Source organism: Protopterus annectens, chromosome 9.part0 (assembly GCF_019279795.1).
Source record: "Protopterus annectens isolate FY-2018-M chromosome 9.part0, PAN1.0, whole genome shotgun sequence".
In the NCBI taxonomy this organism is placed as follows: domain Eukaryota; kingdom Metazoa; phylum Chordata; order Ceratodontiformes; family Protopteridae; genus Protopterus; species Protopterus annectens.
Genome location: NC_056743.1, coordinates 1,460,008,621 through 1,460,031,151, shown reverse-complemented (window position 1 = coordinate 1,460,031,151; position 22,531 = coordinate 1,460,008,621). Strand labels below are relative to the sequence as shown.

The window sequence follows — 22,531 nt, the reverse complement described above, 5'->3', positions numbered from 1 at the left end:
ATGTCATACATGTGATTGTAGTGGATGTGTGCATGGACCACACACAACACATATGTACATAGCTTAGCCTTTGCTGTCCCTCATGCAGAACAATGGCCTAAGCAATCATACGCACGCAAATGGAAGGTGGGTCCATGTCTGTTGAATGCTCACAGTACAGGAGGTAGCCATGTTGACCGAGGACACATTCCCCTGTAGTAGTCGCCCATGGCACCCGTGATATCATACCACAGTCCATGTGTTATGTATGTCATCACACATGTCCACCAATAGCAATGCATACAAACATGGCTACAGGAGACACATGTAGGACCAACACACATGTACAATCTGTACTGTGCATGTAGCAACCATGCATGTGCAGTGGCTGATGTCTGTAACACAGCTGTGCCTAACGACAACATGCAGTCGCAATGCAGCCCCAACATTGACACCTGTATATGGTGACATACAGAAAGTACGGTTGGTTGTACATCATGTATGGAGGGATGTGTGTACATAAAGTGCTTATCCACCTGTGTAGATGTATGTGTTCTGGGGATGGCTCACAGGTGTGTCACACGCCATCCTACCATGCCATGTGCAAACAGTACGCTATGTCACTGTTACTTGACGGTGATGACATAACACATACACAGTGGTCAGGTGTTACCAACTGTATGTCACATGACACCTGCAACACTTACATCCTCCCATGTGCATATAGCAACACAATTGCCAAACATAGCATCGGTACACATAATGCGGACATTACCTCTGCATGTCTATCAAACGGCTCATCATATGGCAGGTGTATCATACCCAGCACTGCCATGTGTGCCTGCTTGTGTGACCACACATGCCACATATGGTGGGGACTACATCCCAGTTGTTACACATCCCTGTACACTGTTGTAGAGATCTGTACATACTGCAGTGTGGAAAGCATGACGTTGGCAAGTGTGGTGCATCACACACATCGGCTATCCGTACACACATATCTGGTCACCACAGTGTGTGTGTGTATGTATGTATGGCTGTCTGGAGCTTGGTGTGAGGGTGTATGCTACCATACAGTGAAAACAGGATCACTAACCCCTCATGTTGACTAATCCCTCATGGTGATGCAGTCTACTACCCTGTTGATGCCATTGGTCCCAGCCATACTGGCTACCTGTGCATGTTCCTTCTCTGTGTCACGTCGTGTAGGTGCAAAGTACTGCGAGGGTGATGACCACATAGGCAAGGGTCCACACCTCAACACTATGGGGTGTGCGTTATAGTGCTGTAGACCCCATGAATGTGGCCATGTTCCTGTACTGTGACAGGGTATTACTGCTACACAGTGTGGCCTCATGCTATCAAGTGGCCTCTAACTTCATCATTGGCCAGACCGCTGTGTACAACCCCTGCACCATGTCAACATACCTGTAATGTTTCCCGGTATGTATGTCATATCTCTGTCCGCTGTAGCCTGTTCAACTGACCACATATTTCAGGTGCAGTATAAGTGTGGAAATGTGTGTCATGTTTGACTTTCCAACAGTCAGGTTGTGGGTACATTTAGTATGCTGATATTGTCATACGTGCCTGTGAGTACTCCACAGTTACACATGGGGGACTGCAAACACTGCTACCTGTAGGCACATGCCAGTACACCATAGGAGGAAACCAGGGCATCATTACCAACATGCTGTTACTGTTGTAAATGAGACACATACTGTGAACATATCACAATGCATGCTGCAACTGGACTACATGGTATGACTGGTGCATGTCGACAGTACACCACTGATGTCACATACACATCTCTCAGTATTCACACACAACCTATGCAACATACACATCCCTCAATATGCATACACAAGTAATGTTAGATACACCTCTCACTATTCTGTTCACCCTGTGCATCAGACCATTTGAACATATCCCTGCACCGATGGTGTGGATGACAGGGATGCGGCACAGGCTTCATCATATGCACAGGGTGATACTGCTTGCCAGGGTCATAGGCTGCACCAATGGATGACATCATGTGTGTGGGTAAGGGCCAGTGATTTGAATGGACATGTCTGTTCCGTATGCATGTGGGTATTGTGGAGCCCTACAGTTGTGTTTGCTCTGTGCGTGTATGTGTGCACACAGTTCTATCATTTGTGAGGCCTACACAAGGGTATTATGAACAGCTCCAGATTATACAGACCAGGTTGTACAGCTCACTGTGACCAGACACGGTCACGTGTCCTGTGCCTGTCAGGGGTTGCACTGGCACTACCAAGCAGAGGTACAGAATGGCTACTGTCTGATGACACATGGCCACTGGAACCGTGTCCCCGCTGGGAACGTCCAGGGCCATGTCCCCATGGCCTACTGTAAACTGGTGTGGACAGCGCAGCACCAGCTGCACTGCTACTGCTACCAGCACTATGGGAGCGGCCATGTGAGGTGGCACTGTGATGTTGACCTGCACTAGGTGGTGTAGCTGGCCTATATACATGTGGCCTATGCCTCAACCCTACCAGATATTCCAGCACAGACAGCTCACGCTCACGGATTGCCATGCCACAGTTGAGGATTCTGACCATGTCACCCAATCGCCTGTCCAGAACATCAGCAATCTGCTGTTGAGCACCTGACAATGCCTAGATGTTGTTGTTTAGGGTAATGATAACAGCCCTCTGCAGCCTCTGCCCTTCTCTGTTCTGTCGTTCGGCACGTGCCTCTGCCACCATTACAGTCTGGAACATGTGTCTGGTGATTGCAGCTACTGCGCTATGTCCTGCAGGTGCATGTCTGCCAGAGGTCCTCCTACGAGCAGCACCAGCCACATACCTGTGTGGCACATCTGCAGTCAGTATACTGCCACCATGGTGTGGAGACACACCTTCTGTAGCCACAACACATTCCTGTTCAATGCTAACATATGCTGACTGTCCTTCCTCTATGGCCACTGTAGATGCAGTATGTGTTGGCAGCTGAACTGTGTGCGGGGAAGAGAGGGACATAACTGGGATGGCAACCGTTGGCACAGATTCAGCCCCTGACATCCCTGCCTGTACCTCGTGCATATGTTCTTCACTGCTGGCATCTGTGGGGACACTATCAGATGGACTGTAGGAGGGTAACGCACCTACATCACCTGTGAATGCAAAGAAAGACTCTAAATTACAGTAGACACGCACACACACACACACACACACACACACACACACACTGACACACACACACACACACACTGACACACACACACACACTGACACACTGATACACTGACACACACACACACACTGACACACACACACACACACACACACACACACTGACACACACACACACACACTGACACACACACACACACACACACACACACTGACACAGAGAGACTGACACACACTGACACACACACACACACACACACACACACACACACACACACACACACACACACACACACACACACACACACACACACACACACACACACACACACACATACACACACTGACACACACACACTGACACACACACACACACACTGACAAACCATGCATGTGATATGACAGATGGCATGCAGCATGCTTGTGATACAGCTGACAGCATGCAGCTCAGGCATCAATAGTGTTTGCAAGCATACCCCCTGGAATGCACACTACAGCAGGCAGGTGTCATATCATTATCCATGCAATTCACACGATCATGGTAGTACGCATGCATCCCCATGATACACCATGTGGACCAGAACAGGATAACAGTACACATGGCTGACATGACTTGACATGTAATCTGCGGACGTGTGCATTAACATGCATGCATGCCTGACACAATGGTGTCCTGACATATGTACAGCGTCGTACTGGGTATCACATTGCAGTGTTGTCCATATGCCCTACAGATAGAATGCATGTTGAGCAAATGTACATGGGCATGGTAGGGGACTGTGAGCCGTCTACATTGCTGTACTGTTTGATGTACAGACACTGTGCCATTGTATGGTATCATGAGGCATCTATATTGCTAAACAGTGCATGTTATGTACGCATTGCATATCCAGAACTGCATGCATACCGATGACATACCTGTGGATTGTGACTTACGATGATGAGGTGTATACACACCAAACCATGTTGTGCCATGTGACAGGTCACTGGAAGACATACAGATGACACCCCTGCACGATGACTACAGAGTGTTAGCTGCCTGGCAACCATGTCCACACATAGCGGACCTGTCATGTCACCATTTCATACATGACATTGATGTCCTATGGCAGCAGGGGAAAAGTACAGTGGTCTGGTGTCACTGTCAGTGGAATCTGTAAAGGTGACTACCGTCATGCTAAGACACAGACGTCATGTTCAACACATCTTATGAGGTACACGTCACTGACACCTCCACTAGCTGTGCACAGGCATTTAAGATGTGCAGCATACCACATCACCTGTACAATCGGTCTAGTACGGCTGTAATTGGACCATGTGTGAACAAAGTGGGACAGGGTGTATCCACATCCCATCTTCTGTGTGGCTACATGTCTCTGGCTATCCCCCATGGCCATGTGTGCACATATGTTGGTCATGTATGTGATGGCCGTCTATCACACATGTCTGTGTTGTCCCATATGACATACACCCATAGATGTTGTATATGTCACCATCCACAGGGCTATGCAGACAACAGGTGTATGTGTGGTATGTGGAGTATGGGTTATGGGAAATTGTGACAATATTGCAACCAAAATGCTACATGTTTCAGACATGTCGGATGGAGCATCACAATGTGTGAACCCATTGCAGGGGCATATAACACAATGGCGACGCCTGTGGTCTGCCCATATCACTGCTCACTGTGCGGTACTGGTTTGTGTACCACACATTTTGTTCCACTGTATAGTACACATGCCTCCATTGTAGAACACCTCCACCGTTGTATGCACAGCTGGACACACATGTAGCAATGACAATAGTTTCATGTCTGTGTGTCATTTCATTTGTATATATTGCACATGGGTGGCCTGTGTGGATGATTGGTAATGCGACCTGTATATTCATGCATTAACTGGCCACATGGTGAATAGATCTATGCTTTGACATGCCTGATACCGATGACAGTCTCACCTGCAACGGGCTCTTGTCTGTGCGACACGCCAGAGGTACCTGTATAGGGTGACACAACAGTATGAACATTATCCATGACTGTATGACAGCCACAGGGTGCACAGTGCAAGTTAACACATTCGTCTGTACAATAGCATATAGTAAGCACATGTGTGCATACCATAGCTCTCAACCTCTTAGGACAATAAATGTGGACAAAGCCTACTATGATGAGGGACATATAGGGACAACTGTGACATATTGCTCTTAAAAACTTAGAAATTTGCTAGACTAATAGGTTTGCATGCACATGGGTTTTACATGGAATGTGCAGTCATAAACAGAAATATATGTCATCATTTAATGACTCCATTACTCAGCTATTTGCCAGAAAGGAACAGATATTAAGGGGAACACACCGACAATATGAGGCAGACATCTGGACATCCTGCAAATACCTGTACAGTTCAGAGGTATGGTGCATACACAGGGTAGCATAAAGCATGTGTGTCCACATACCTTGCATATGTTGTTACATTACATGATGTACACTGACACATGCACGTACGTGGGATATACTGGCCATATGTTCAGTACTGACTTACCAGGCAACTCCAGCCTCATTGGTTGGGAGACACCCACCTCCACATTGGTAGCTAGTGTTTGTGGGAGCTGTTCCGAGGGTGTTCCTAGACTGGCCAGTAGCTACTCTGTGTGTGTGAGTGGAGGCTGGGTTGGTGGCCCACCACCTGTTCCACCTTGTTCCCTGGCGATTGCAGTGGCATGCTGTTTTGCATGACGTATCAAGTCCATGCAGTGTCTGCGCACCTGCTGGTAGGTGCGGTTGTGACCGCCCACTTCGTTGACCCTTCTGCGAAGATCCTGCCACAGGTCATCCCGCTGCTGTGCGTGCTGTGGCACATGGCTAAATAACACCTCGTAGTTCTCATGGAGGTATGGGATTACATCATCATCATCCTCCTGTCGGCTGTATGCTGGTAGGCATTTATGAGGCATTATCTGTAAGACATGATTAAGGTGACAGGTCACATTTACAGACATGTACAGTGATAATGCTGCACATACATTTCTAGTACATCTGCACAGTTATCTTTGCAAATCAACATGACACTAGCATGACTGGCATGTATGTGTCACACACAAGTAACACCCAGTATGCATTGGATATCATCCCCATATATGTGTGTCACCTCATTAGTGTTCCTACTGCATGTGACATCTGTCTTCATGTGGGCATGTCTGTTTGCCTGCACTGGTGTTCTTACCTATGTACACATGACTGATGTATCCATGGTAATGCTGTTGACCTTGATGCTGTGTATATGTCGCATATTATCACAGACACAGCCTTACTGGACTTGGGCAGTGACAATGCACCAAGTACGCATGGAAACCTGTACATGCATCTGTTTTGCCATAGACATCTACACTGCACTGTACAGCTGTTCAACATCCTGCCATGGATCGCCTGTGTTGCACATGTGATAGACATGGGACAATGGCTAGTCGGACATCATTCGCAGGTAAGGTTATCGGCTATAGCATGTATGGGCTGGGTTTCCTAGCTGTATCCAACACCCATTACACCACCACAAGGGGCATCAGTGACACATTACTGATCCAGATATTTGATGCTACATCTACCATACGGCCATCACACCATGTATGACAGGGATGATATGTGCAGCTATATAAAACAGGGCTACATGGTATGGTGGGAGTATGTCACAGGTATGACACAGGGATCTGTCCAGCATGTGGCCATCCTGGTCATAGGAAGGTGGTTGTCCATGATGTATGTCTTTCAGATCAGGCTATGGACATGTAGCATGTCTAACAGCATAGTGTGCCATATATCTGTATGCAAGGTGGACAGCATGCTGCATACTGGAGGTGAGTATTGTGGAGGCTGGTATAGGCCATCCACGCATGGGCCCTACCCCTGGAGGGTGATATGTGTTCCAATATTGGTCACACAGGTGCTGTGTATGCCTGTCCAATGATCTCCATGCTCATGGATACCACCCTATCATGTCATGGGTACCTTGGATGACTACCTAAAGAGCCAGGGAGACATCTCCAGCTCAGGGAGGTGTACAGCACTACACCATCCCTAACACAGTGTCCATAATGTTGACCACAGCCTAGGTGTTTCTTAATGGGTACAGGGATATTCCCCTAGTGGTGTCATTGCTGATATCATCCACCAGAATGTGCACATATGTCACACACCTCACACACACAGCCCATTCTGTATGTTGTTCACAACACTGTGACAACTATTGCCCATAGGTCATGGCCATTCACATCCTCACATACACAGATGGCTGACATTTGTCTGTATGGTATGTGCTACGATGTGGGTGGGGTGCAACACATTAACCCTGGTTTACTGTAGCTGACACCATGTGATATGCACATGTCACTGTAGCACCTTTAGTAGTTGTGAGTCTGTCAACAGGCCACTAGTAGAACACTCCTGTGACATACAAAGGCATTTGTAGCCGAACATCTGTACTGTCTTGTACATCTGTACTGCAAACATCTACATTGATAATGGTTCTTGGACTTGCAGACCATACCCGGCAGTGTTCTGATGCGGTGCCACCAATCATGACTGTCGTCAACACTTGTGGGTTGATATTATCCAACACCCTATCTGTAATGTATGGGCATGCTTGGCACTTGTTCAGAGCTTCTTGGCACGTTATGAGCTATTGCTTAGTTTAGCACCCATTTCACACCAGTCCTCACAGGTACACTGTCTGTCCATACATTTCCAGCTTGCTAACAGTACAACAGCTGTCGTACACACATCACTCACATACCTCGTGAGACATGGTGGTTTATACGGCGTGTCCACCTGGCATGTACCACTTATATACAGGCATGTCCAACTGGCATGTACCAGTGCTATTGCCTGTCACTATGATGACTATGTTGTACATGTGGCAATAGAGCTATTCTCATGTACACAGTCAATGCACACCTCCCAACATACAACAGTACAGCCTGTGGGGGATGCACATATGCAGCCCTGCTGGGGGTTATACTGTCACCAACCCTGACTGCACCTGACAGTCATGTGGGGATGTGCAACATTGGCAACACACCCCACACATCACATAGTCCCACATGATCCCCACCACAGGCCACACATATGGAGACACCTTGTACAGTACCCCTCCATACTCTGTGTGGGCACCAATGCCAGCCCACATCGTCAAACACAACTACACCAACCTATAGCCCACAGACACGTGTGCCTATCACATACAGCCAATAGGGTGTCATAACATACACAACACACCTGTCATAGGTGACCATCGGCGGTCACACTGCTATTCCACTCAGCAGGCTACACAAGGCAACAGTCACTTACATCCTGCTGTCAAGTAACTGGTTCTGTAACATAACTTGTGCACACATGCCACAACTCAGCAGGTACGATGTGACTCATCTTCCATGTTTGTGTGACTGAAGTTGTATCTCAGGGCACAGACTATGTGTTCAGGGACATGCAATAGCCCACCAGTGTTGTAGCCCTGATGGTGTGGTCCAAGCCCTGGGGAGCATTTTGCGGTCATCCGGACCTGTTACCACTGTACTATGAGTGACTGTGTCACTACCAACAGTTGTCCATGCTTCTGCTGTCATTCCACAGGCATCTAGTATATGTCCACTTTGACAGACCTGGTCAAACAACATGATGCTGTGGCACAGTTGACCTGCACCTGTCAGCTCTGGTAGTACAGATCACATGTTGGACTCTTGCTGCTTTTATACTGCCTGTCTTGCACAGTGTCCAATAACAGTCACCACCAGAATGGGAACTGGCTAGTGAAGCATGTGGTCATGTCACACAATGCTTGACATCATCCTCTGTGATGCACACAGGCAAGGCACACCTGATACTGCACCACTTCAATATCTCTGCAGTGACTGGGACCTGCCTCTTGGCTCTGCAGATCACACCTGCAATGACTGGTTATAGACAGACCGTACCTCTCAGGCATGTACCTGGACTGGCACACCCATGGCTGAGGTGTCCCCATATTCCACTATGTTGTACACACATCCCGGCTGGTTACTTAGCACAATGCATCACAGGTGCTCCACGTGCATATAAGTGGGTCCGGAACTACTGCTGCTACTGATGTGAGACTGACAGTAACCCACACTTAACTGTGATAGCCGTACTTGTACTGACACATTAGGCGTACGCTGTCTGTGAGTCATAACCTCCGCTCGGCTGGTTTGACCCATACACCACCTCCAAGACCAACAATATCCTTGACATGGACACTACCAACATGTGACTGCTGTTCCACACCTGGGGTCATCCCCTCATTGGTGGAATCTGAACATATGCTACTCACCCTTGTTAGCCACATACCAGCACCACACACTTCACAGCATACACAGTAGATGAGTACTACAACACCTACTACAGATGTCGTATGGCGGCGGTAGTTGACGTCATGACATATGTGCAGGTGGACAATGCACATGCAAATGCTGAGACATACCACAGTGCACTTCATTAGCATGTACACGACAATATGGTTCATGCTATTCCACACAGAGCCATGATGGTACACACCAGATAACAGACGACACTCTGGTGGTGCGGTTCCATGAACATACTTTACAACACCAGGTGGGGGCTGTTGCACAGTGGTGTACATTCCCATGGGTGGGATAACTCACTGGTCAGCCTCGGTAAGGCCACAGGATCCCTCATCACATACTCCATAACTAGCTATGTACACATTACTGCGAACATTCCGAGATGTACCACAAGGCATTATGGTTGTATGTCAGTAGTCATATGCAATACCCACATCTGCTCACACATACAACTGCCACTCTGGAACATGACAGTAACAGGTGATGTTGGCAACATGCTGTCTGATGACTTCAATGCTAACATTACACCCTCTCACTTCCTATGGGGCCACATTTCTTGCAGGAACATTGCGGTGTACCTGTGGTCACACCTACACAGTACTGACCTGCACTCTATATGTCCTAGCACACTGGCCCCTTGTCACCCTACAAAATCCCAGGCTGTGATGTCCACAGACCTCTGAATGGCATGTCTCCCCACTGGGACACCATATTTAGTAATAGCCTTGTACCAGACATTGTGGCCCCTGACTGACACACAGCGACAGTTACATTCCACACAGGTGGTGCCACAATGCATGACTGGAACTATTGCCCTACACACCTTACTGGACTGTTATGCACAGCTATAGGACACATCATCATGGACATCATTTGCTGAGTCTTTGTTGTGCTCCAGTCTTTTGATGCCAGCTGGGTTGGTCTTGTTGGGGCCACAGCATGCCTCCTACACCTGTTGAACACCTTTCATACAGTCGCCAGAGTAGTTGATGATGACACGGGGGTCCACACAGCCTACATTGTCCTCTCACTGCCTTTCAGCACCATTCTCCATTCTGGTATTGACAACATGCACATCCACCTGCACATCACAACATATGTCTCAGGATGTTATGCAAAGTGGCTAAAGGACGGGACACGCACACTGAGGGTGGCATACCATATCACATACTGCATTCCAGTTACACTTGGCATACCACAGTCCTCAGTCATGGGGCCCTCATGTTCGGTATATGTTTCCCTGAGGTACAGGCTACCACTGAGGGGACTTCCCTGCCTAGCTTTACAGACCACTGCATGCCCAGCACTTTGTTGCTCCACCAGCTGATACAGACCCCATCCATACGGGTGTCACTGTGACGGATACCGATATGAACATCATGGCCTCAACCTGCATGACACTTGGTATGAACATTACCTTTGCAGTACACCATCCACCCACTGGTTATCACATATGTATTTGTCCCCTACATACATGTCGCATTGTACGTGTTTGTAAAACACATGCATGTCGCACACACTCCTGTGATTACCACATTGCCACTGTGGCGTGGATATCCTTCTACGTGCCCACACATGTCTGTACTGGGTGTGTAGCTGGTACATAGGCACCCATTGTACCTCTGAACACCGGACATATACACACATCCATGGGTACAACATTCTGCTTAGGGTGTACCTTACACAACAGCTTTATATAACTCAACATTAAAACGCCATGACGTTTATTGAGCTACAACAGTTAAAGTTTGCGGCTTATGTACAGAAACCATGTCTGTACACATTTGCGGACTACATACTCAGGGGTGACCTCTGCTGCAAAGACAGGGCCCATGTCTGCAAATATGTTAATGGATATACTCTGCATACACGACATAAACAATAGCCAGTATGAGCATGATGCTCATGGATATGTGCATACATGTGACAGTGTGTGGCATGTGCTTGGGGGTTGCATTCCCAGACAGGACACTCACCATGCTTTGGGACTAGATTCCTATGTACATCACGCATGGACAGTCAGTAGCAGTGTTCATGTGATACCTCGCTTGGTGGATGGTGGACACATGTACGCCAGGGATCACTGCAGTGGCTGTACTCTGCAGAGATGCAGGTTACACATGGCTCTTCTGTTCACAGGACACTACCCTAGAGAGGTGCCACTGGTGTGCACACTGTAGTTGTTGTTAGACATAGACTTGCCAGACTGCATGGTACCCCACTATGAACCTGTGGAGCTATTACATGTCCTTTGTGCATGGTTACTGGAATAACCCTTCCAGTTAGATTAGCTGTCACACTATTAAAATATCCCATAACTACAGGCCATATGTATCCTGTTATTGTACACGCCAATCATGTTCATGTTTGTCTGTCACATCTCTTCTGCTATTCTAGTATGGGAGTAATGTTTGTGTCCTTTGCAAATGCACAGAGTGGATTACATTATTTATTTCATCATAACTGTTTATACATAAATTAATTACATACTACTCACATCACTATATGATACCTTTGTTATGCATCATATGCCTGTTCTCCTGTGTAGCATATCTGACATATCAATCTACTGTACTATACATTACACATGTTTTACATGGTATCCCATAATTCAAAGCATACTTGCACAGAGGGACCCCCTTAGACATGTCAGTGACATTATATGCCCATACATATGCGTACTGTTATAGTATATCCACATATACTATCCCCTGCTATGGCATGTACTTATTGGACATACCCTGCCACTGACGGCGGGTCGTATGACATTGTTCTGTTTAAAGCCGTCATGTTGCATCCCTTGTGGGGTCTGTGCTGTTTACCTTGTGGTGTCTGTGCTGTTTACCTTGTGGCCCACTGCTGGATGTACTACTTCTACAAGCATTAGTACGATCAGCAAGACCTCACTACGTAAATACCATTCCCCACTTTATGCATGGTGGACACTTTTAATTACTGCAAACCAGGCTATGCATACACTGACATAACTTAATACAGAACATACTATACATACAGTTAGTGTTCTACATACCTCGATATCATTCCGGTATTTTGTCTCTATCTCGCTCTTCTGTATCACTCTTTAAACTGTTTTATGGTATGAGCATACAGTTTGTATATCTGGCAAGTCATCCTTATATACGTCTATACCTGTAACATGTGGTTTACTGCCGCCAATTGGTGGTCCGGTGTGACTAATTATGTGCACTTCAGCTGTGCAGCTACTCCATTCACCAATTACACGGCAACAGTGGGGTATAATTGAATTCTCCACTTGGGCGTTGGCCATTTGCCCTGCCTTCGGGGAGACGGCCTGTATTGTGTTTTGTTGTGTGTAATTGCAACTGCTATGTGTAGAGCCAAGTCTATTTTGGAGTCATGTCCCCCCATGGATTGTGTGTGATGGCTTGAGTATGTGGTTCTACCTGCGACTGTACCTGTCATCCCACCCGTCTGATAACGGACTATTGCAAACACCTGTAACATCGCTGTTTGTTCCATTATACGATGGATACAGTTTTGCATGGCGCCTTTAAATGTGTCTCTCACAAGGTATGTTAACGGTTCAGCAGATGTAATTGACTAACTAGATGTTTGGGCTGTGGCTACGGTCTGTATTGCTATTGTTTCCAGTGTGGGGGATGTAGGCGGGTGTACTTAGCATATACGGTTTTGTGGGGCTTGCATTTCTACGTAGTCCATATATATGTGTGTGGGCCCCTTCCCTAATTACAGTGCTATCATTTAATAGACTTCTGTTACTAGAATTTACTTTGGGCCATTGTTAACTGGTTTCTATATGGTATGCAGGTGAGGTTAATACTGCCATACCTTTGGATGTACGGCGATATATGCAGGGATATTTGTAAATGAACGCTATCCCGTGTATGTCTGTCCCAGATATTTGCAGTCATTGCGGTGGTGTTGGTGCCAGACCCTCTGTGACATGGCTTGCCACCTTTTCATATGGCCATAGTTGGACACTTGCGGGTCACACAGTGGTGTTTACAGGCTGACATATGGCCACGGTCAGGATAGCACATACTTTTATCCTCATTACATACCAATTGTTCTTGGACCTTAACTACTTATTGGTTTGCATGTAACATTTCCGTTTCTTACATACAGGCATGAGTATTTCCTGCAACTATTGCATAATATTTGGGACATACTAATGTCCTAAACTCTCGGACAGTTGCCCTTTGTAATGTTTCATGTCAGGACACACCTGCCCAGGGGGGGCTGTCCCTCCCAATGTGGGACAGGTGGTTACCGCATGCCTATGGCTAGCTATACCCGCACCTACCGTAATCATGTACCTCCGATTTGCCACCTACAGACACAAAATGCAGACACACACACACACACTTTGCAGTCACATGGGAACATACATGGCACCCTCAGCACACACACATACACAGGCTACATCACTCACAACCACAGTTGTACACGGTATCTATGTGGACTGCACCGCTGGCAGCGGTGACTACATGTCCTTACTATCGTCATATTGCTCATGGTTCTACTGTTCCAGTACTGTGTTCTTTCTGTCTTTCAGCCTCCTGGTTGCGCATGTCAGTGTGTGACACGTTCCATAGTTGGCGGTATCCTATTTATTTGTACCTCAAAGGTGTTTTGAATGTCGTTAACCTATCTATATATTTGCAGATGTCAGTGACCCCTTATATATCGACATATATCACACTATCGCCCTTTCTATCTGTATTATATATGTGTATATATATATATATATATATATATATATATATATATATATATATATATATATATATATATATATATATATATATGTATGTCTATATATATATATATATATATATATATATATATATATATATATACATATCTCGGACAGGGTTGGTGACAGGCATGCTACGCCTTTCATTGTGTGTTTGTCAGTGTATACTGTGTTTCCTGGACTCCACACATTTGTGTCTGTACCTGTCACATTACACACCTGCCATAGGCTAAGATTACCTCCCATCCCACTTTGCGAGCGACAGTCCCTCTTTGTGCAGTTGTGGCCTGTGAAATATTTGTGAACATAGCAAATGTCCTGTGACTCTGGGACAAACATATTCCCTATAGTTTATGTCATAGTTGCATAAAACACTTATTCTGTATCTGACCCACCTACATGTTACAGGACACGGAACACGTACCTGCGACCATTACTAGAATAAGCTTTTTATCTATGCAAAACACTGACGTTCTGGTTTTCATACTGGCTGGGTGTATGTGGCATCCTGCAGACATCTGGCATACGTCCCACATTGGTCATTTGAACTGTGGCAACCCTACAGTACGTACATCTTGCCTAGCAATAGTGTTAGGTGATTGTATACATGAATGCCTGTTCCACTCCTGGCAGTGGTCGTTTTACCCTTCAGAGCAGGCGCTATTTGTTCAGGGGTGACTAATGCTGGTTTCACCTGTTCTGTACATCATTGACCATGATCTGCGCAGTGGTCGGTGACGCTTAGCCCTGTTTCATGCATATCCGTATAGTCGTATTTAAACATTGCTTACCAGCTGTGGGCAACGCTTATTCCTGCTAACATGTGCTACACATATTCTGATGACCTGCATCCGGAATGCATTACCCATGCCGTCGGGATTACGTTACATCCCTTGCGGGATGTGGGACTGGGAACATGCACAACAGTCACTGCATGTACCACTTGGACATCTGGGGGTTGTACATGTATTATGTCATTTTGTATGTGCAGTACACTACAGCAGTTACTCCACACTACACTCACATGGATAACTCCGTTAGTTTACAAATTGATGAGTCCAGTTAATGGTATGTCCATGTGATGTTCACTGGCTGTTCTCCGGCATTGGGTATGTATATCACAATTAGCTACACCCGATAATGTGCTACACCTTCATACGACCATGGATGCAGCATGCTGGGGTGAAGAATGCCTGTCATGGGTACATCCCCTGCCTTGACCCGTTTGGTGTTTTTCCTCTGACAATCAGGCGTGTACCTACCGATGAACCTGAGAACCTATACAAACAGCACCGACAGATGCTGATAGGCGCATCTACTGTTCAGGTGTTGACATTTCCATGTTCCAATGGCTGTTGCATGTACAATGTCTGAGGGCTGCCTATGTAGGATTCCACAGTGGGACACCTATACATCACAATTTACAGGTAGTTGTGCTTGTGTGCCATCCATGTTACTGTGTGTGCAGGTGGGGAGGGGTGTCAGTCCGTGGGAGCCTACACTGTCAAGGTATGTGCTATACATTCCCTCTTTGCCAAGGCATAGGCATATTGGGCACGCCTCCGTCTGCCTACTGGGGCTGGCACAGTGTGTCCGTGGTTTGGATCCCTCTGTGCCTGTGTTGGCCTTGGCAATTGTGGTGGGCTGTGAGGCCCTCCCCCATTTTGACACTGCTGCAGCTGTTTCCACAGGATCATATTATGTAGCATGGCACATACTATGAAGATGTGGGCACACATGCCTTGAGAGTACTGCAAGGCTCCACCAGATGTGTCCAAGCACCAGAACTGTGATTTCAGCATCCTGAACACACAATGATTCTGGTTTGTGCATGTGCCTCATTATGGCATTCTTGCATTGGTGTGTGTGTGCATTTCTGATGGGGGTCATCATCCACGGCTCCAGTGCATAGCCAGCATCCCCCACAAGGTGGCCTTGTGGGATGTCCCCCCTGACAAATACCTGATACAGCTGTGAGGCATGCCAGATATGGGAGTCGTGGTAGCTTCCAGAGCGGCCAGCACACACATCCATGATAATGCCCTGGACATTGCACATGACCTGGCAGTTGATGGAGTGGAATCCCTTGCAGTTTATGTAGCACCTACCATACTCACTGGGTGGTGACTTGATTTGTATGTGCGTGCAGTCTATTGCACCCAGTACCTCCGGGTAGTTTGCCACACGGTGGAAGTGACGCATATTGCTGGCCAACTCCTCCTGAGTTCGGGGGAAGTATATATGTTCATTGGCATGTGGTAACATGGCATCCAGGAACTGGTGTAGTACCCTGGATGATGATGCCTGTGAGATCCCCATTATATCTCCAGTTGGCCTTTGAAAGGTACCTGTGGCTAGTATTCGCAAGCTTGCATATACCTTCGTGTCCACTGGGATGGGTTCCCCTCTGTTGTTTCTGGTTCTCAGGCGTGGCCGGCACAGCTCTACTATTTGCTGTAAGATGTCCCTGTCCACCCTGTAATGGTCTACTATCTCCAGATCATGTAGCCCCTGGTAGGTTACCTTTGGTCTGAACACTCTTCTCCTCCTCGAGGCCTATGGTGGTTGTTAGCATCATCCTCCACAACACTGTCGGTCTGTAACACATGCTGATGAATCACAGCTATGGCAGCTCCCAACATGTACATTTTAAAAGTTCCTCATCTGTTTACACCTATGGTGCAGTGTTTGGGAATACACAGGTGTGTGTTGGGTGTTTTCACACTTTATGCTGTTTTGCTGTGAACACTGATGATGTCATAGGGTGTGTATGTACGATCGTGGCTACAGGGTATCTTCTGTGTTTTATTAATGGAACCACTATTGTGCTGCCTTTGGTGTTGCATTACATTTGGATGCCGTGAATTACCTCCTGCCCTTCTGTTTACATTTGTGCATGTTACACCTACCATTTGCTGGCATGCATCCAGCTGCCTGCTTTCATTTATACTTTCCTAGACCTGGCTTATCTTGCGTAATGTGTGCTATTGCCGGTCCACTGTAGGCTTGCTTTGCTCTGCTATGACAGTTTTCCTATCTTTGCATTCCAAGTCCTCCCCTCCTTTCTTTGCAATCCTATGCTTCCCCTATCCTGTTTTGCAAGTTTCTGCATGCAGGCTTGTCTACTGCCGTCGATTGGCCGCCGTGAGTTGATTGGTGTTAATTGCTCATTAGTATGCCAATTACCCTGCTTCGACATTTCCTTCTTTTCTTCCCCTGACCTTCCTGTTTGTGCTATTGTTTGCGGCGCGTGCATCCGCTTACCGGGTTTCGGGCATGATTTCATCCCCGTACACATGCACTTTCGAGCACCATGTGTGCTCTCAGCTAAACGGTTCTATACCTTCCTCCCCACCCCTGTCGTGCAGCTTTGCTTAGCAAAGGCCAGGCCAGATTTGCATTGTTCCAATATGCTTACTGATATGGTGGCACACCCCTCTGCTGATGTCATGTATCACCTCTGATACACTCCTCGGTGTTATAGCACTGTGCCGTCAGGTGCATCCTTAATCCGGCGGGACGTTTGCGATTCAGTATTACCTGCCTCATTTGTATGGCATTGACTACTAATTCATAGTTACAGCACTGAACACTGTCACGGGCCCTTGGCAACCCTTGCACCTTGCTTGTGGTGTGCCATGCCTACCATTACATATTATGGTGCAATCCTGATTTGTCTTACATTGCGATTTTATGACATTTGTATATATTTCCTTTGTATTCCTGTTTGCACACACATGCCCTCCGGTTGTACTGTGCATTACTGTGGACATGACATTAAATGTTGTTTTTTAGGTGTTGTACATCTTTTCTTGTGCCATTGGCTGTGTATTTCACCATTGGTATATGTTAACTTTGTAATACATGAGTCTGGTCCACTTTCATAACTCCGATGTTCTGTTTGGGAAAATGTAAACCATGTTTTTTTGGTTTACATTTTCATGGGCTTGCGCTACGCCTGCACCACTTCGTGAATTGCTGTATGCCTTCATTAGCATGGTGCGACACTGTGCATGGGGTTATTTGCATACCTATGCCTAGGGCTGCGTAGATCTGGCATACGTCGGTAGTGCACATGGAGTTGGTTCGTACCTGAATCGCTCGGCAGACATATTTGGCATTATCCCGCATATGCTACGCCTGTGCCTGGTGCAGGCTTCATGAATCCTGGGGAATATTCCAATTTGTTTCATACAAAGGCACACTAGCTGTTAATGCCCAACTTTAAACTGAGCACCAGATATTTCATCAACAACACAGCTTACCATCCCCTCCCAAGGGAAAAAAAAAACATAAATATTCCAATTTATTTTGCACAAATGTGCACTAGTCAGCCCTTAATATAACCTTTTGCAGAATGTTCAGATTTTTGTCTCACATTTTTGATCTGTCCCTCATAAAATTAGTGTTTTTTCTGGTAAATTCTGAGGACTGAAGTTTTTAAATAATGGCATACATTTAAGTTTCAGGCTTCATATTGTTCAGAAAATGAATGCTAACACAAGACAAGCCCTGATATTCTGGCAACTGTCTAAGTTTATGAGAGCAATATTTATAATCAGTCCCTATTTTTGGGCTTTTGTCACCACATTATTTTAGGCCTTGACTAGATTTGAGAGGTATGCTAACCCCCCCTCCCCCATACACACACGGATGTCTTTTATTTAAATTCTGCATGGAACAAGGAATGAACACACACACACACACACACACACACACACACACACACACACACACACACACACACACACACACACACACACACACACACACACACACACACACACATACACACACAATCATTTTGAATTTAAATTCCATGAGGAATAAGAAAAAGGAGTATACAGCAAGTACAAGCATGCATCAATGCATGGAGGAATGCACAGAAGAGGGCATTCTAATGCTCTTAAAGGGTCTAGCTCTGATCTTAGTTTAAGCTTTTTACTTTTAAAATAAAATGCAAACAAATTTTTAAAGGAAAGGCTGCACCCCCTTATAGTTTGCACCTGGTGTGAACTGAGTCCCCCACCCCTGCATTATGTCTCTGACTTATATTTTCATCAATACATCTTGTAGGCCCATATATCAGGCAAATTAAAAGTATACACTCCACCTTTAAATGGAAAGTTACACAATTGTCTAGTTTAATGAAGTGTTCATAGCAAATTAAGGGCTAATTTTTAAGAGACTTACAGGGTGCTAGAGGTGGCTTGTTAATAACTGAATGATATAAGTTACATACATAGCTAATTACCTTTGATCTTTAATTTGTTATAACACTCAGACTCAAATATTAAATATTAAATTATATATATACCTTTTTGTTTCTCTTGTGTATTGGTGAAGTTAGCTGCTCCTGAGAAACTCTTAAATTCTGGTTTCCATGTGCAGTAATAACTTCCAATAGTGTTGTGACATTTTGCATTGCTAGGGCATGTACTGGGGGTAAAACAGTCATTATCATCTGAAATAATTGCAAACATAGAAATATGAGATATTCTATGGGGTCTATATATAAATCACTGAACGCTTAAAAAAGCAAACGATGATTGATCGACCCTATGTAAGTGAAAGCTTGCAATATCAAAGTGTCAGAACAACGATTTTTTCAAAGGGAAAAAAATCGCTGTTACAACAAAAAAAACAAAAATCAATTTCAAACATTACATTAAGTGGGGGGCTGCACCCCCCACACACACCCTACTTAAATATACCAACTCCGACACCACACTACAGTGCCAAAAACGGCAAAGTACTGAAGCAGCCAAGCAAATTCTTTCCCAGGGAAAGAATTTGCTTAACAGCTGCTTCAATATTTTGCATTTTCAGCCTTTTCAGTTAAACCAAGACACATTTGAAAGAATGCATCTTTGGTCTTCTAATATAGACCCATTCTATGCACTGCAGTTTTTACTCACTGCTTAAAGACTTTCTTTTCCACAATCACCATAATAGAATAGGTCAGAAATACTATAGCTACAGCTGAGTACTTGGTTTATAGAACTTTAACATAGTTATACCACATGCCTAGTTACATGTGGCTCATTAACCTGTTATAACACTGAAAATCAAAACTTAAATTATCCCTACCTTTGCATTCTTCTTGTGGAACTCTGAAGTCAACTTGTCTGGAGTGACTTTTAAATTATATTTACCTATACATGTCTGTTGTGTATCGGTGAAGTTTGCTGCTCCTGATAGGCTCTTAAATCCAGGTTTACACATGCAGTAATAACTTCCGTTGGTGTTGTGACATTTTGCATTGTTAGGGCATGTATTGTTGGCACCACATTCATCATCATCTGAAATAACAGGGAATACAAAAACACAAAAGGTATTTTATAGAATACAGTGTTTATTCCCTTTTCAAAGACCCCTTCTTTCCATTATTTTTCATGACATTTACAAGTCTGGGTATGATAATTTGACATAGGAATGAATATGTGGCAAAGAAAAACAGATAACTGCATCCATACTGCTGCATTTGTTTTTGTTCCAGACTAATATTCTGTCCACCATATCCATACACTTGTACATGATCATATACATGAGCTATACATGGTAAACTATATGCACCGTCAGAACTGTCAGCATGCCTGCTCCACTATACAGAGTTATGTACCTAGACAGGTGTGGGGGTGAATTCATGAGATTGGATTTCCCTTCTCCCCTGTCATAGCAGGGCGAGACCCAGAAGTATTCCTGATCTGTTTGTCATGACAGCAGAGCAGGTCTCTTTTGAAAATAATGCACATAAGCAATCTACCTGTGTGTGGGCTCTCAATGGGGTAATTTCTCTAATGTCACTGTGTCTGGTAATCATTCAGGTAAGCTGTCCTGCTCTGTTGCTTTACACAACATGGTACTGACAGGTGCTTCACTTCACTGCACATGCTTGCTCTACTGTACGATTCACATGTTTCTGAATTAGGGAAGTTAGTGAGGACCCTGATTTGTATATCTGTTATGTACATGAACTCACTGATACACACAGCTGAGGATGCACATATAGACTGATGCAATGGGGCTTTGGTATGTGGATTTATGGCCCACCATTGCATCTAACTTCATACATTATTTATGAATCCCTCCCTTTCTTCCTAAAATAGAAACATTAGAAGTTAATACATCATACTGAGATATAAGGCCTAAAATACATAAGCCACAAAGACAATGATGTTGTTCTACTGAATTTTTACTCACAAGTGGGAAGACCCAGCCAGGTAACATGACTCACATATACTAGATACTTCTAACTTCTTGGAGATATACTGGATCACTACATTCTGACAGAAGAAAAAGATACATACACTATCAAAAATTCATACACTGATTTTTGAAAAACTAACAATCTAAATGAGTGTGTCGAGAATCCAGTATAACATATTCAATTAAAATATGGCGTCCCAGAAGCTGGAGGCAAGAAATGATAACAAGTTTAAATTGTTTCAAGATTTGATAAGGTAATTTGATATACCTAATTCCCAGTGGTTCACATATACTAAGCTGTTTTCTTATTATAGGAATAAAAATGACTGAATTTAAGAAAATAAGGATAGAAAGACCCCATAGGCAAAATGAATGAGGCTAAACAAAATAGAGGAGGAAATATTTATCTAGACGTATGTAATAGAAAGGTGGACAGAGCAATTTTTAGACTAAAGATAAAGTGGGCAAAGGAGGAAAGGATAAGTTTGACATGAGAATCCTTCATGCGTTGATCCCATAACACATACAAATCTGCTGGGGTGAGATATATATTCCCAGGATACAGATAAACTCAAGCTAGATGGTGTCAGCTTAGCGATATCTTGATACATATTAACCTGGGATGCATCCATGAATCCTGGGAATTCTTGGGATTGGGGATATATATATATATATATATATATATATATATATATATATATATATATATATATAGATATATATATATATATATATATATATATATATATCAACTGAATATAGCAGTCAGTGTTCTGTCTTTGGGTGTTTTTTTCCTGCAGGCAAAGGAAGCACGAGGAATTTCACCTTGCCTAACTATAGAGGAGGCTGTATAAAAATGGCTTCCAGTCAAAACAGGTGAATGAAAATTTCAATTCAATCCATGTCCATACACTGCTGTAATTTCAGACGGTGTCCCACCATTTCTGATTCAGTGAGTTAATGCAGAACAGTTGATTTGTCTCTTCTTGTACTGCATATGTGCATATGTAGTGCTGACTTCTTAGGCAGAATGGCAAAACAATGGGGAAAACAATTGGGA

The 22,531-nt window shown here is 44.9% G+C and overlaps 1 protein-coding gene across 5 annotated transcripts in view; it reads right to left on the bottom strand.

Annotated features, from left to right (window-relative positions):
* The window catches only part of LOC122812119 (adhesion G protein-coupled receptor E2-like), a 1,702,710-nt gene that overhangs the window by 660,534 nt on the left and 1,019,645 nt on the right, over positions 1–22,531 (bottom strand). For 4 of the 5 annotated variants that reach the window (XM_044084406.1, XM_044084405.1, XM_044084409.1 and 1 more), the window contains one exon: positions 20,418–20,564. The exons of the other annotated variant lie outside the window; for it this stretch is intronic. In XM_044084406.1, the coding sequence (XP_043940341.1) occupies positions 20,418–20,564 (147 nt within the window). The remainder of the gene's footprint in view (positions 1–20,417; positions 20,565–22,531) is intronic. 5 annotated transcript variants of the gene reach the window in all.